The 16,139-nt window shown below is 36.9% G+C and overlaps 1 protein-coding gene across 1 annotated transcript; it reads left to right on the top strand.

Moving 5' to 3' along the window:
• The first annotated feature begins 81 nt into the window (after positions 1–81).
• Positions 82–14,617, top strand: LOC309512415 (adhesion G-protein coupled receptor F1-like). Its single transcript, XM_082187979.1, has 23 exons — positions 82–165; positions 316–405; positions 834–923; positions 1,074–1,166; positions 1,300–1,389; positions 1,540–1,632; positions 1,839–1,931; positions 2,063–2,152; positions 3,932–4,018; positions 6,593–6,787; positions 8,362–8,465; positions 8,732–8,790; positions 8,898–9,034; positions 9,233–9,424; positions 9,807–10,007; positions 10,155–10,325; positions 10,515–10,696; positions 11,047–11,217; positions 11,478–12,881; positions 13,824–13,865; positions 13,955–14,011; positions 14,098–14,182; positions 14,271–14,617. The coding sequence occupies exons 9-23, from the start codon at positions 3,994–3,996 to the stop codon at positions 14,324–14,326; spliced, it is 3,081 nt and encodes a 1,026-aa protein (XP_082044105.1). The 5' UTR covers positions 82–165; positions 316–405; positions 834–923; positions 1,074–1,166; positions 1,300–1,389; positions 1,540–1,632; positions 1,839–1,931; positions 2,063–2,152; positions 3,932–3,993; the 3' UTR covers positions 14,327–14,617.
• Positions 14,618–16,139: the final 1,522 nt, after the last annotated feature.

Genomic DNA, 16,139 nt, shown 5'->3' with positions numbered 1-16,139 from the left:
GTGTTTAGCACATACCATGATTCATTTTTGTTCAGTAGTTGCCAGAAGATATTCATTACCTCTTTGATTTTGTAGATGTTACAAGCCGTTCAACCCTGATCCCGAACACAACTGACAGTACAACAATAACTAGTGCTCCAGCATCTACTCCAACAGTACAAACAAGTAAGTGATGATAAAATGTTATTTACATGGTACGTCACCAAAAACCAAAACCTTCAGAGATTGGTTTATCACGATTCACTTACCATGTTTACTTATTGTTCAGTAGTTGCCAGAAGAAATTCATTACCTTTTTGATTTTTGATTTTGTAGATGTTACAAGCCGTTCAACCCTGATCACAAACACAACTGACAGTACAACAATAACTAGTGCTCCAGCATCTACTCCAACAGTACAAACAAGTAAGTGATCATATAATTTTATTTAAATTGCATCGTCACCAACATCTAAAGCATTTAGAGATGTGTTTAGCACATACCATGATTCATTTTTGTTCAGTAGTTGCCAGAAGATATTCATTACCTCTTTGATTTTGTAGATGTTACAAGCCGTTCAACCCTGATCCCGAACACAACTGACAGTACAACAATAACTAGTGCTCCAGCATTTACTCCAACAGTACAAACAACAAGTAATCATATGATTTTATTTAAATGGCATCATCACCCACATCTAAAGCCTTCAGAGATGTTTAGCACATACCATGTCTACTTATTGTTCAGTAGTTGATAGACAATATAAATTGCTTCTCATGTCTGTTTGAATTAGATTTTTTATATTTTTCTAGATCTTACAACCTGCACAATATTCATTCTTTTTGATTTTGTAGATGTTACAAGCCTTTCAACCCTGATCCCGAACACAACTGACAGTACAACAATAACTAGTGCTCCAGCATCTACTCCAACAGTACAAACAAGTAAGTGATGATAAAATGTTATTTAAAAGGTGCGTCACCAAAAACCAAAACCTTAAGAGATGTGTTTATCACGATTCACTTACCATGTTTACTTATTGTTCAGTAGTTTCCAGAAGAAATTCATTACCTTTTTGATTTTTGATTTTGTAGATGTTACAAGCCGTTCAACCCTGATCACAAACACAACTGACAGTACAACAATAACTAGTGCTCCAGCATCTATTCCAACAGTACAAACAACAAGTAATCATATAATTGTATTTAAATGGCATCATCACCAACATCTAAAGCATTTAGAGATGTGTTTAGCACATACCATGATTCATTTTTGTTCAGTAGTTGCCAGAAGATATTCATTACCTCTTTGATTTTGTAGATGTTACAAGCCGTTCAACCCTGATCCCAAACACAAATGACAGTACAACAATAACTAGTGCTCCAGCATCTACTCCAACAGTACAAACAAGTAAGTGATGATAAAATGTTATTTACATGGTACGTCACCAAAAACCAAAACCTTCAGAGATTCGTTTATCACGATTCACTTACCATGTTTACTTATTGTTCAGTAGTTGCCAGAAGAAATTCATTACCTTTTTGATTTTTGATTTTGTAGATGTTACAAGCCGTTCAACACTGATCACAAACACAACTGACAGTACAACAATAACCAGTGCGTCAGCATCTACTCCAACAGTACAAACAACAAGTAATCATATAATTTTATTTAAATGGAATCATCACCAACAACTAAAGCCTTCAGAGATGTGTTTAGCACATACCATGTTTACTTATTGTTCAGTAGTTGCTTGACAATTTTAATTACTTCTCATGTCAGTTTGAATTAGATTTTTAATTTTTTTATTTTTTTAGATCTTATAGCATGCACAATATTCATTATTTTTGATTTTGTAGATGTTACAAGCCTTTCAACCCTGATCCCGAACACAACTGACAGTACAACAATAACTAGTGCTCCAGCATCTACTCCAACAGTACAAACAACAAGTAATCATATGATTTTATTTAAATGGCTTCATCACCAACAACTAAAACCTTTAGAGATGAGTTTATCACTTACCATGTTTACTTATTGTTAGTTGCCAGAAGATATACATTACCTCTATTTGATTTTGTAGATGTTACAAGCCGTTCAACCCTGATCCCAAACACAACTGACAGTACAACAATAGCAAGCACTCCAGCATCTACTCCAAAAGTAGAAACAAGTAAGTGATTATATAATTGTATTCTTTGTCACCAACAACTAGAATCTTAAAAGATTTTAGCCTTTCAACCCTGATCCCTAAACACAACTGACAGTACAACAGTAAGAGGTGCTTTATCTACTCCAATAACAAAAAAAAACATGTGATCATACAAAGCTTTCAATAGGTTTGTTATATGTATGACAAGTTTGCTTTGGTTATAGTATAGGTTTTACTTTATTGAACTCTACCACAATTGTATCAACAGCAATTATTAGTGCTACAACAAAACCGGCAATTCGTGTAAAAATACTGGAGTTCTGGTTTAATATACTGTAATACATACATATTACATACTCACACAACTAAAATCAGCTGCAGTGTTTAGCAGTGCTCCACATTTAAAGATTAGATTAGTGTTAGAAGCCTAGATTCTTAAACACTATGTTTCCATTTGAACAAATGTCTTGTTTTCACAAATATTAAGTGACCTACAATCCTAATTAAACAGGCAGCAACAAAACTTGAAAGAACACTTTGGTATCAGCTTGTTAGTGTTGCTAGACAAAGGTGTAAGAAGCAGCCTTTTGGAGTGTTGGGCAGGGCTGTTTAGCTCAACAACTAAAACCTTCAGATATGTGTTTAGCACTTACCATGTTTACATATTGTTTAGTAGTTGTTGGATGATTATTAATTACTTCTCATCTCAGTTTAAATTAGATTTTTGATTTTGTAGATGTTACAAGCCTTTCAACCCTGATCCCAGACACATTTGCATGTTCCACTCTCCCAAACGTACGGGTATAAAAGGAGATGCCGTGCATCAACTCATTCAGACTTGTTCTTCAGAGCAATTTGTATGTGTTTACAACCATCGTTCATTTCATTCACATCTATACAAGGGAATCTTCTACCAAAGCTGGTGTACACGGCGCATTGCAGTGGTCTCTCTCCCCCCTCTCTAAGGCACAGATAAGTGCAGAGAGCTCCCCTGGGCGCTTCAGCAATAAAAGAGCAGATTTCCCTAAAAGAGCAAATGCAGACAGAAAATTTCTTTTTAAAGTTGCCTTCAAGCCTTTGTGTTTCTGGATGCGGTCCGTACCTCTCATCCTCGAACGGCCATGATTGCTGTCTTAAGTTTTTGGGCCGTACCCACACTGAGACAGCGTTTGTTGATGGTTCATGTCCTCACTGGGAGAACATGACCATGGCAACGTTGCACTCACAATTCTCTTTTCTGGTTTGAGAGAGTCACCTCAGTTGCTCCTCTTCCCGGTCTTTCTGCTATGCACAACAATAGGCAGCAACAATGGAAGCCTTTCCGCCAGGTCAATCTCCACGGACCTCCAATTATTTGTCACAAACGTTCCGCCCAGTCAAGGCCACCTCCGCCCTTGCATGCCATGTCGATCCTGCATGTCCAAAGCTCTCATTCCCTGGGTCTGCAGCTCAGGCATACTGGATGCGAGATTGTCGCCTCCTCATCTTTGGCCTCGACTCACACAAAGCTCCACACAGGTCAGTGCAGCACGTTCAGCGCTTCCCAACCCATCATGCTGGCACAACAGGACAGCCAGATTCGGCTATGCAATTCAGTTCGCCAGGCATCCGCCCAGGTTCAACAGTGTCCTTTTTACTTTGGTGTCAGGCAAAGATGCCCCTGTCTTGACACAACGTCTTGTTCCCTCTATCAGGGAAGTTACAGTAGTAACCGAGACTTTCACTAGTTACCAGACTATCCTTAATTCTTGACCATCAAGCTTGTACTTATCTGATCATCAAAACCTTTGCTTTTCATAGAGTTTACTATCCCTTCGGCCCCAAACACAACTGAGAGCACAACAGCCGTGACAAGTGCACTGATGTCTACCTCAACAACAGTAACAAGTAGGTGATCCTACAAACCTCTTCATGTAGGACAAATGTTTCTGTGTGTGCTAAATCAGACTCCAGTTTATTTATTTTTTGTTTATTTCACATTATTTTTCTTATTTGTATTGATTGTAAATGTGTTTTTAAAATGTTAATTCCCCACAACAAATGCACTTACATTTCCAAATGATTTTATGATGTGAAATTAATGTAAACACAGTCAATTATGTGTTGGAAAGCACAAAAACATCTGATATGTTAAAATAGATCTGTGCATAAATGCGAATGCAACTTATTAGATCTGCTGTTATCTATTATGTTATCAGTAATACTCAAATGGCAATAATGGCAATAATGCTGAGAAAAAGTGAAAATCAGTGTGGCTGGAAACAAACTTGAGCTGACATGCTCTCTAGTTACCTCAGGCATCCTGAGATAAAGCAAATGGAAAATAATTAACGTAGCTGCTATTCATAACATTAAGTAAAGATAATCATGTGCATTTGATCTGATATAACTGGAGTGCAAGGTTATGATATGCATTATGTGAATGCTTAGCTAAAGAGATGTGTCTTTAATCTAGATTTAAACTGTGAGTCTGAGCCCCAAACATTATCAGGAAGGCTATTCCAGAGTTTAGGAGCCAAATGCAAAATGCTCTCCCTCCTTTAGTGGACCTTGGTAATACCAAAAGCCCAGAGGTTTGTCACCTTACACAGCATATGATGGATTGTAGGGAGATAGAAGATTGGTTAAATACACAGAACCTAACCGTTTAGGGCCTTATAGGCCAGAAGCAATATTTTATAATTGATAAGGAATTTAAAGGTGCTGTATGTAACTTTTTTCTCTACTAAGCATACCATAATATGTTTGCAGATATTTAGGAAACATGCTAAGTTCACATACTTGTTTCTCTGAAAAACACTTCTACAGTCCGTTATTTTACTTATTATTTTACACGTTCCGTGTTGTCAGTCGGTTTTTGTTTTGGTCTGTGTGATCTCGCCCACTGCCAGTTCACCCAATAGTATTTCGACACCCCGGGATGCCAGTTGGCAGGAAGCTGTCATTCTCACTAGCTGTCATTCTTACAGACAGCACCTTTAATAGGTGATCAGTGTAGAAATTATAAAATTGGAGTTATATGATCATATTTTCTTGACCTAGTAAGAACTCTAGCAGCTGCATTTTGGTTTAATTGTAGCTTGTTTATTGAGGATGCAGAGCAACCACATACGTTGTAAGGCATTACACTAATCTAGTCTTGAGGTCATGAATGCGTGAACTAACTTTTCTACATCAGAAACAGATAGCATGTTCTGTAGCTTAGCGATGTTTCTGAGGTGGAAGAAGGCTGTTTTTGTAAGACATGATTTTCGAAAGACAATCATATGCTGTCTAATATAACACCCAGGTCTTTAACTGTAGAGGATGAAGTAACAGTACATCGTTCTAAATGCAAATTGTATTCTAAGAGATGCTGTGTACACATTTTTGGTCCAGTAAGTAAAATCTCAGTCTTATCTGAATTTAACAGAAGAAAATTACAGGTCATCCAATATTTTATATCTTTAACACACTCTGCAAACTTGGATCATTTAGAGATTTCATCTGGTCTGAAATATAAGTATCATCGGCACAACAGTGGAAACTAATTCCATGTTTTCTTATAATATTACCAAGTGGCAGTATATATATTGAAAATAGCAAAGGGCCTAACACAGATCCTTGTGGCACTAGTATATATTTTCCCCTGTTTAAATAGACAAAATGGTAACGGTCTGATAGATACTATCTAAAAACCACCTTAATGCCTGTCCCTGAATACCAGTGTAATTTTGTAGTCGATCAAAGAGTATTTTATGATCTATAGTGTCGAACGCAGCACTAAGACCAAGTAAAACTAGTATTGAGATACAGCCTTGGTTAGAAGCTTGAAATCATTTGTATTTTTAAAGAGCACAGTTTTCATGTGCTATGATGGGGCTGAATCCAGATTGAAATTTTTCATAGATATAATTTTTTGCAAGGAGCACAATTGAGCGGACAACTTTTTCTAGTATTTCAGGCATAAATGGAAGATTTGAAATGGGTCTGTAATTTGCTTAATCATTTGGATCTAATTGTGGTATCTTGGACCTGTTTACACCTGGTCATTTCATGCGTTTTTAATGATCGGATAGCTATGATTTGTTAAAACGTGCCATTTACATTTGCCCACATAAAACAAATATAAATCCGATCTTCAATTCCCGCGCTATATGCGGAGTTCACGTCAGCGAAAGAAACAGATTAGCTGCATTTTATTTATCATCAGCTAATTTCAAGATGAATTATTATTTTCTATGAATGATGTCAACATTGTTGATTCTTATTAGTGGTAGAGAGAGACTTTACATTTTAAATGCATACAACCTCTAAATGCAGATTTTGTCTTTGTTCTGGAGCACAAACATATTCATACTAACAGCTAGAAAACTTCAATTTTAATTTCAGGGGGACAAAATTTTACTTTAAGTTTGTAATTACATATTTAATATATGGAATGTACTTATTTTAATGGAAAAATAAACCCTCTATTCTTAGGTCAATCTACCACAACAAAACCACCAACAACTGTACCTACAACAAAAGCAACAACAGCTCTACTAACAACAAATCCACCAACAGCTCCGCCACCAACAACAAAACCAGTAACAACAAAGCCACCAACAACAAAACCAATAACAACAAAGCCACCAATAGCAACACCGGTAACAATACCAACAACAACACCGTTTGGTAAGTACTGATTACACCAAAGGAAATCTAAAGACAAAGAAGTTTACTCCATTATGAATGTCATGAAAACATAATGGGCCCTATTTTAACGATCTGAAACGCAAGTGTCAAGCGCAAAGCGCAAGTAACTTTGTGGGCGGGTCTCGGCGCTGTTGCTATTTTCCCAGCGGGATAAATGACTCTTGCACCAGGCGCAAATCTAAAATGGGTTGGTCTGAAGTAGCTTCATTATTCATAGGTGTGGTTTGGGCGTAACGTGAAATAAACCAATCAGAGCGTCATCGTACATTCCCTTTAAGAGCAGACGCGCTTTTTCCATAGCGGATTGCTATTGTAACGGCGGATTTGCCAGGCGCGCGCCAGGAGCGGTTCACAGCCGAGGAGACCGACGTTCTCGTCAGGGCCGTAAAAGAGAGAAGTTTGAAATGGAGAAACCCACCCAAATTAACTTCGGTTAAACAGGCGTATGATAATTTGGGTAAATGTGTAAGCTAGATGTATGCTTTTATAATAAATTGTCTATCTATCTATCTATCTATCTATCTATCTATCTATCTATCTATCTATCTATCTATCTATCTATCTATCTATCTATCTATCTATCTATCTATCTATCGTAATAATGTATGATTTGCAAAAATGAAAACTGCTGCTTCTGTGTAGATGAGAGAATCAAAGTGCGCGTTGTGCACTGCACGCTACATTGATTATGGCCAAGCATGTGCCCTTAAAATAGCATATGAATAACATGTGCAGCGCGCCACTGACTTTAAACAATTTTTTCCTGGTTAGTGGCGCAATTGTTTTCTAAACCTGCAAAATAGCATGAGGGAACGTTTGCGCCGGAACACCTCTTTGCGCTGAACCGCCCCCGGGAGCGCAAGTGTATTTCCTAACTTACCGACGTGCGTCTGTGGAGGGAAAAGTCCGCTTTGCGCGGGTGCAAAATAGGAATGATACATGCGTCGGTGTACAAAGTCACTTGCGCTGGGTGCAAGATAGGGCCCAATGCCTGAAATCAAAAAGATTTCTGAAATGAAAATTGGGTGCTTTGTTGGTGCAGAGATTTTTTTAATTGAATATTAATTTGATATCAATTTTCACACTCAGTTGTCTGACTGTGAGAGGTAAATCTGGCAGTCTCAGGAAATATCATAATCTAAGACAACCCATTTTGTGTCACTTTTGACTAAATGTTAAAGATTTGTCATTGAGCAACATACAGAAGCATCACATAAGCCACTTTCTCTAGCAGAAACCTAAGTGTAGTAAACCTGAAAATTATTTTAACAGGGTCAGAAAATTAAATGAAATTTTGTATGCAACATCTTTCACCATAATTCTGAGTGAGTATAAGGGCAATATATTGGAAAAAAATGTCCGCCATCGTTCAGTCAGTTTCAACAGCTATATCTATGAGATCAATATGGTAAAGATCAATATTACATTTAGTAATACTTGTTTGCAAATCTCAGTTATAACTTATGGCCTAATGGGGTTATGGTCTTTTCATGCTTATAAAATCTGCTTGTATCAACATTTTGTTATTGCTTTTTCTTTTTCTTTTACTCCAGTAAAACGTCAGATATCACTGTCAATAGACGAGATTTTTGATGCAAGCCTGAATAATCCGAACACTGGCAAATTCAAGAAATACAAATCAGATATTGAGAAAGCAGTAAGTGTTCAATAAAAACATCTTGTACCAAATGTAATTTAAATTAAATATAATCAATGTTCTTGTGTTAGGGTATTAATTCAGCCATTTAGTAAAATTATCATGTGTTTTACTCTAGTTTCATTTGTCAAGAGACTGTAATTAGATGAATGTAAAGAGAAAAGTGCTTGACATTTTAACATTTATAAACAAAAACTGTAAGAACATCATTGTAATAACACAATATAAAAATATATATATATATGACACAGCTTTGTCTCATGTAGATCGAAAGCAGCTACAAGGGTGTAAAAGGTTTCATTTCTGCTACTGTCACTGGTTTTAGGTATGATATTTTTTCTCCCTAAGATTTTTGCTTTGAAATGCTCATTGTACTTTTGTTAGTTCAAATGCATAATAGACATTTTCTCGTATCTTTTTGTGTTTGATCAGGCCTGGAAGTGTGATAGTAGACTTCTTTATTACGTCAGCTGAGGTGATACAGATTACTGGGGAGATAAACCAAGCAATTTCCAAAAACATGAAAGACGCCAATTTCATTGTTGATCCAACTTCAGTCGCTGAAACCGGTAAAAGATTATGCTGTACTTTTCTAAAGAACAAATATGCAAAATGATGTCAGATATGCTAGAGACAAAAGACATGTTGTTGTTCAATAACCAGTATATTTCAAAATAAAATTTTTTAAACATGTAAACACAGCAGTGTTTGTAGTATATGCTTTCTTGGAGCTCTAACATGTCCATATCTGTCCTTGTATGTTCCAGATAACACAAACCTGCGACCAAGAGATCCTGTTTTTCCTGAACAAGATATAATACTCTCCTGCCCTGCCACCAACGTCCTTGGAAATGTAGACTGGAAATTTCAAGGAGAAATCGTACAGCAAAGCAGTCGTTATAAGTTTTCATTAGATCGTCTCAACCTCACTGTCAAGAGTGTTACCATCAGAGATAACGGTGAGTCTTTGCTCCCATGGCAGATCAAAGCTGCTGAAATATATAGTATATTATCTCAATCACAAAAGAAACAGCAACATAAATGTAGCTCCCTCTATCTTCCTCCACTGTCGGCGCTCCTCTGGTGTGCTTCACAGGTGTCAATCATTTGCACTCATTCCTCTTGTCTCTCTCTCACAGCTCTCGGCCCCGCTATGCTTGGCACAATTCAAATCATTTTTTTTAAATAAAAATTTCCATCTGAATATCCAATTAATCCAAAAACAAATCGACAGATTAATCGATTTTCAAAATCATTTTTAAATGTAGATCTTCTAGAAACTCTGTTTTAACCATTCTCATGTCTTTGAAACTGAAATTAAATGTTTTTCTGTTTTTGCAGGTCGTTACGAATGTGTGTACAATACAACCACAGGGCTGCATATTACTTGGGACAGGATTGACTACATTAAGCCATATCCTAGTATGCAAGTACCTACTAATAAGACATACAAATGTGAAAAGCAGTTGGTTGAGCTCGTCTGCTGTGTGCATTCTGATTACTCCATTCAGTGGGTGCAGGACACAAAAATGCTGAGTAGCAGTAAGTATCAGAAATGGAAACAGTCCTTTTGTAATTTTACAAATTCAGTCTTAAAACCGCAATGGGACAATTTTATTTATTTATTTTAATTGAAGTATGTTATTAGCCACATCTGTGATGTCTTTCATCTGCATCTTGTATTTCCAGAAGCGGATTCACTGAAATGTATTACACAACAGTTTAATATCTTGAGTGAAAGTTCATGTGTGAAAAATAGCATATTCACCTGCAAATTGGACAATACAGATCTACATAGATTCTCATACAGCTCAAGGGCTGTGGAACTAATTTTTTACAGCCCTCTACCCTCAGACAGCAGTAAGTTCAAATTCTGTTTCCACCAATTCTGGGCCGTCATTGAAATTCACAGGGTCCAGAGAACCATAGATGTGGTGCCTTAGTGGTGCTCGCTTTCATTCACCCACAATGACATATAAACTCATATAAAATATTATGTTTTATAAATCTGTTATTAGTATATACATAATTTTCTGCCTCTTTTCATAGCTGTCACATGCTCTGATAAAGTATATGGTTTTGGAAAATTTGGTGATCCGCCTGCGGTGGGAGACTGTGAGAACAATAAAGTTGGCTTCAGAGAAGGAGTGTGTCAATCCAATGGCTTTTGGAAAACTGTAAAGGACAACTGTGTTCTTCGTATCATTGATGCACTGGAACAGGAATCAAAGGTTTGCTTTTCAGTTTTACTGCCTGCCATGTTGCTTATGTAACACCTCCGGTCCTTCTCGACCCGCTCCAAACGGGTCTACTGAAGTAGAAAGACAAATAGTGTTCTCTTGTAAAACTCCAATAATCATTGTTTTATTTAAAACTTCTAAAAGGTCTTTTTTAAGTGTATCCAATTTTTGTAAATACTTGTATGTTGAGTAGATCTGACAGACGAAATAGGGAAAGTGATATTTGTTAATGACACAATTATAGCTCAATCCGGGAATTCAGACTCCACTTGCAAAATACAGCAAATTCTTTACTTTTCTTTTTTTTGCTTAAACCTTTTTTTTGTTTTCTTTTTCAAAAGGTTGTGGATCCTGCAACTTTAACAGATTTTGTGATTAAAGTGAAAAATGCCACCACAATCAATAGCGGAGACGTAGTTCAATCTCAAGCTACAGTTTCGACAATTGTGGGAATACTAAACAATATTGCAGGCGTCTCCCAAACTTTTATGCTGGATGAAGTTGTGTTAACGGTAAGCTCAAATTTATTGCTGTTATACTTTGTTACTTGCATGACTGTATTGCTGCAGTTCTATTTAGGCCACACACCTGTTGACATGAGATTTTAAAGTGGAAGTGTCAATGGATCAATAGTATTTTTCATTTCATGCAGGTGTCTTGTCTTTAGAAGAGAAACTGCAAAAGCTAAAAATAAGCCTCTAATATGTATTTTTAGGTTATCTAAATGTGATGCCTTTTAACATTTTCCAATCTTACATCATTTATCTTCCAGAGTTTCCTCAATATCGTGGATGTCATTTCATCAGAGTCATCGAAACTTGTATGGGTAGAGTTAAATTCAAATGCCGCAAGCAAAGGCAACAGCTCTCAACTCCTGAATTCCATTGAAAATGTTATAAAAGCGACATCAGACACAAATTTCAACATAACGAGTCCATCCAACTCATTCCTGTTCAGAAAAGTAACAACATCCGTTGACTTTAGGGATGTATTGAGGCTCAACTCAACCGCTGAAATATTCATCCCAGATATTACATCCACTAATAAAAATGTTACCATCACAGCAGTGGCCTTCTCTTCCTTGGGCAACGTTATGCCTGCAAGAAATTTTACAGATAACCTAAATGAGACTGAAAATGTCATCAATGGACTCATTGTTGTAGTGAATACAAGCAAACCTATCAACAACATAGAGCTGAGCTTTGAAAAACTTGGTAATACGGTAGCTCGAAACAATAATTCAGTAAAATTAGGGAAACCTCAATGTGCTTTCTGGGAATTTAACCTTTTTAATAGGACTGGAGGATGGGACTCAACAGGATGTGAGGTCAAACAGATAAACGACATTGTCACTTGTCATTGTAATCACACCACTTCATTTTCAATATTGATGTCCCCTGATGATGCTCCTGAAGATCTTGCTCCTGATGATCTTGCCTTGTCTGTCATTACGTACGTTGGTGTTGCTATTTCGATTGCCAGCTTGGTTGTGTGCCTGATCATCGAAATGATCATCTGGAAGGAAATATCCAAAAACTCTACGTCATATATGCGGCATGTATCCTTAGTCAATATTGCTCTTTCTCTCCTGATCGCTGACATATGCTTCATTATCGGGGCTGCTATCGCAAAGCCCGGGGAGGACTATATTAACTCGTGTAGCGCTGCAGTGTTTTTCACCCACTTCTTCTACCTGGCCCTCTTCTTCTGGATGATGGTCTCAGCCCTTCTGCTCCTCTACCGCACCATCGCGGTTTTCGCTCCGATTTCCACATCGGTAATGATGGCGGTTGCCTTTGTCGTGGGCTATGGCGCACCTCTCCTCATCTCAGTTATTACCGTCGCCTCCACCGCCGGAAGTCAAAAATACGTCACACAGAATGGGACATGCTGGCTGAAATGGGACATTTCCAGGACCCTTCTGGCTTTTGTCATACCAGCTCTGGTCATCGTGGTTGTCAATATTATTGTCGTGATTATAGTCATGGTGAAAATGCTCAGGGAAAGAGTGGGAGAGAGCAGCAGAGATGAAAAGAACATCTTGGTGGTCATTCTCAGAAGTGTGGCCATTTTGACGCCCCTCTTCGGCATCACATGGGGTCTCGGATTGGGCATTATGATACAGCCTAAAGCTGTGGCCCTCCACTACTTGTTTACAATCTTCAACTCCTTTCAGGTATAAATGATCACTTAGATATAAATCTTAAGAATCGATTCATTTAAAGATATTCTTGGTTCAGTAGTGAAGCTCAATTATCTATCTAGTGTTGATTACCACAAAAATACATTTCAAGCTTACTGTGAGGCATGTACTGTGGAAGTGAATGGACCAATCCATAAAGGTACAAATATTCACAGTTTAAAAAGTATAGCTACAAGATGTAAACAATATGAGTGTTAAAGGGATAGTTTGCCCAAAAATGAACATTTTGTCATCACTTACTCACCCTCAAGTTGTTCCAAACTTGTTTGTGTTTCTTTCTTCTGCTGAACACAAAAGAAGATATTTTAAAGAATGTTGGTAATCAAAGAGTTGACGGTAGCCATTGACTTTCATAGTAGTTAAAAAAAATACTATGGAAGTCAATAGGGCCCAGTAACTGTCTGGTTACCTTTTTTTTTTTATATATATTCTTTTGTGTTCTACAGAAGAAAGAAATTCATACAGGTTTGGAACAACTTGAGGGTGAGTAAGTGATGACAATTAAAATTTTTGGGTGAACTAACCCTTTAACATGATAGTGTGAAAAAATCTTTTGTGTTAAGCTATATCGTGGTTTACACCTTTGTTGACATGATAACATGACAATGCTGTAAACCCTAAAACCCTAAAACAAATGCTAAAATGATTTAAACAACTTCAATCAAATTGGCATGCCTCCGTCCAATCAACAACCGATAGATTGAGTCCCTACCCTACATTTTTTTCTATTTTCATAATTCATTACACTCAGATGTCGCTTCATCGCAACTTTAAAGAATTCAACATTATGCCACAAATGCTTGTACTGAACCTGGAATATTCCTTCAAAGATTCATACATTTCACATTCAAACATTATTACAATTTATTAGATAAAAACAACAACTAACTCGTATGGCCTGTTCACTAATTTCAGGGCTTCTTAATATTGGTCCTTGGATTATTGGTGGAAAAGAGGGTAAGAGCTGAGTTTCTTGCTTTATGAGCTGTTCTTGACATTACGTTCTAATTATTTGTTGTCTGAGACGCTTTATTTTTTCCCAAAAGGTTCGGCAGACACTTAAAGCGAGATTCTCTAGACTCACTGGACCCCGTGCCTCACATGTAAACACATTTTCCTCATTTGTTTCCTTCAAGTTTTTCATGCAAAAATGTTTATTGAAAACACAATGCCATCTTTCCTATCATAGAGCTATGATGTCTATACCCACAGCAGTTCTTCCAACAGAACGACTCTCACAGATGTTTTCAACACCATTCTGAGAAGAGGGAGGAGTAAGTTGAATGTCAATGTTCTGCACTCTATGTTGATTTCTGGTGCATATTGCCTGAACTTTTATTGTAATGATCTTATGTTTTACAGATGCTGGGGAAAATATAAACTCCTCACACAGCTCCCATAGGTTTCTGAACACTTAGCCGGACAGAGAGACAGACGGCTTAATTTCCTGTTTGAATGCTTCTCTATCGCAGTGCCGCAGGCACAACTTCTTTTTGAGAGTGTTTGATTTCTGTATTCTATATTCTGTATAACTTGAATATTCAGTACTTTACTGTTTTCTATTGGTCAACCAGATTGGCCAAGTTAAATTAAAAACATCTATTTTTGATCTGTACACGCTGTTTTATGAAAATGGAAATTAAATTCTGGTTTCTGTTTGAACACTGTTTAGTTTATCCTTCCTCTCTATTAAATGCATCAATGAATAACACTTGTTTCAAATGTCATTATTAGGGGTGCTTGCCAAATCAAGCATCCTGATTATTTTGAGGGAAATCTTTTTAGAAGAGAGAAAAACATTAATCCTACATAATGATTTTTTTATTAAAACAATAAGGCATGCTTTTCTTTTTCTTTTTTTCCTCAAGGAACTCACGGCTTGAAACTTCTCTTTAATCCCAATTTGGTAACACTTTATAATAACGGCATGCTATGAATCATTAGTTAAGCATTAGTAAATAGTTAATTCATTATTTATAAAGCATTAATAGAAATTAATAAGCAGTTTATGAATACAGCTATAAATGCTTTATTCTTGATTTATAAGCATAAGTATAATGTGTTTAATAATTGTATTTTCATACTTTATTAATGATCAATTTATCATTTTTAAATGATTACATTATTTACAAACCTGTTATTTAGGAGTTGTCATTGGTTCATAAAATAATTTAGAAAGTGCAAGTAAATGTTTAATAAACTATTTAAATGTATATTTATACATATTATTAAGACATATAGTAATAGTTGCTCAGTGTGTTAGTAAATGCTTTATTAACACGTATTCCTACTGTAATTCATGATTAATTAAGGTAGTTATAAAACATTTAGTAGGGGTCACTGTTTGAGAAAAACGGAAACTGCATAGTGTGCCTTTAATAAGAGGCAAAAGAGTAATCCAGGGAACAGGCAAGAAATCCAAAAAACCAAGAGACATGAAAACAGGGAAAACGCTCAGAAATGCAGTGTGACCCAAGCGGCAACCTCCCCGTCTCTCTCTTGAAACCAACACGGAAGTGAGTTAAACTGCAATTCATTAACTGGCCGCTTGGGCTGGCTGCAGAAGCGAGTCAAATCTGTATCTCCCCCATGTTAAAATTACCAACTTTACAGCGGAAAAAAACATGTTTACAGCCTGGATCTCTATGTGGCTTTGGTCTATACAGCTAATTTTGCCCTTCATAACAACTGTGAGGGGGGTGAATTTTTTTATAACTCATCCGTTTAGTTGATTAATATTTAAAGTTCTGCATAATTAAGGGTGTGGCCACTTGAGTGACAGATGGATTCCCGCTGATGTCATTGCTAGCTGTTTGTCTGCTGTTGTTACTACTAGCCGTCACTTCACCTCAGCAAATTTTAGCTGCTGAACTTGCCATCTCTGCAGTGTTTTGTGCTTTTTTCCGGGATTATTTCTTACAATTTAATACACCCATTACTTCGCCCACGGCTTAGGATTCCGTCGTTGTCGTCGAGTATCGTTCGAGAGAACAACCAGCACTGTATTTCAGTTGTTTTCCTCTGTGAACATGCACTAATGGATGTCTGACAATTTCGTAGCTTTTTGGAGTTTTCAGATTTAAAAACGTCAATAAAGGCTCGTTCGTTCTGCTCTCACGGAACAGATAGATTATAATATGCTTAAGTACCGTCAGATGAAATCCTGCAGGTGTCGGTGCTTTCTCCGTCCATGCAATAAATGCACATCCATGAATGAGCGCGGATTTTCTA

Source organism: Leuciscus leuciscus (assembly GCF_965113295.1).
Source record: "Leuciscus leuciscus genome assembly, chromosome: 13".
NCBI lineage: Eukaryota > Metazoa > Chordata > Actinopteri > Cypriniformes > Leuciscidae > Leuciscus > Leuciscus leuciscus.
This window is presented reverse-complemented; position numbering and strand designations above follow the sequence as displayed.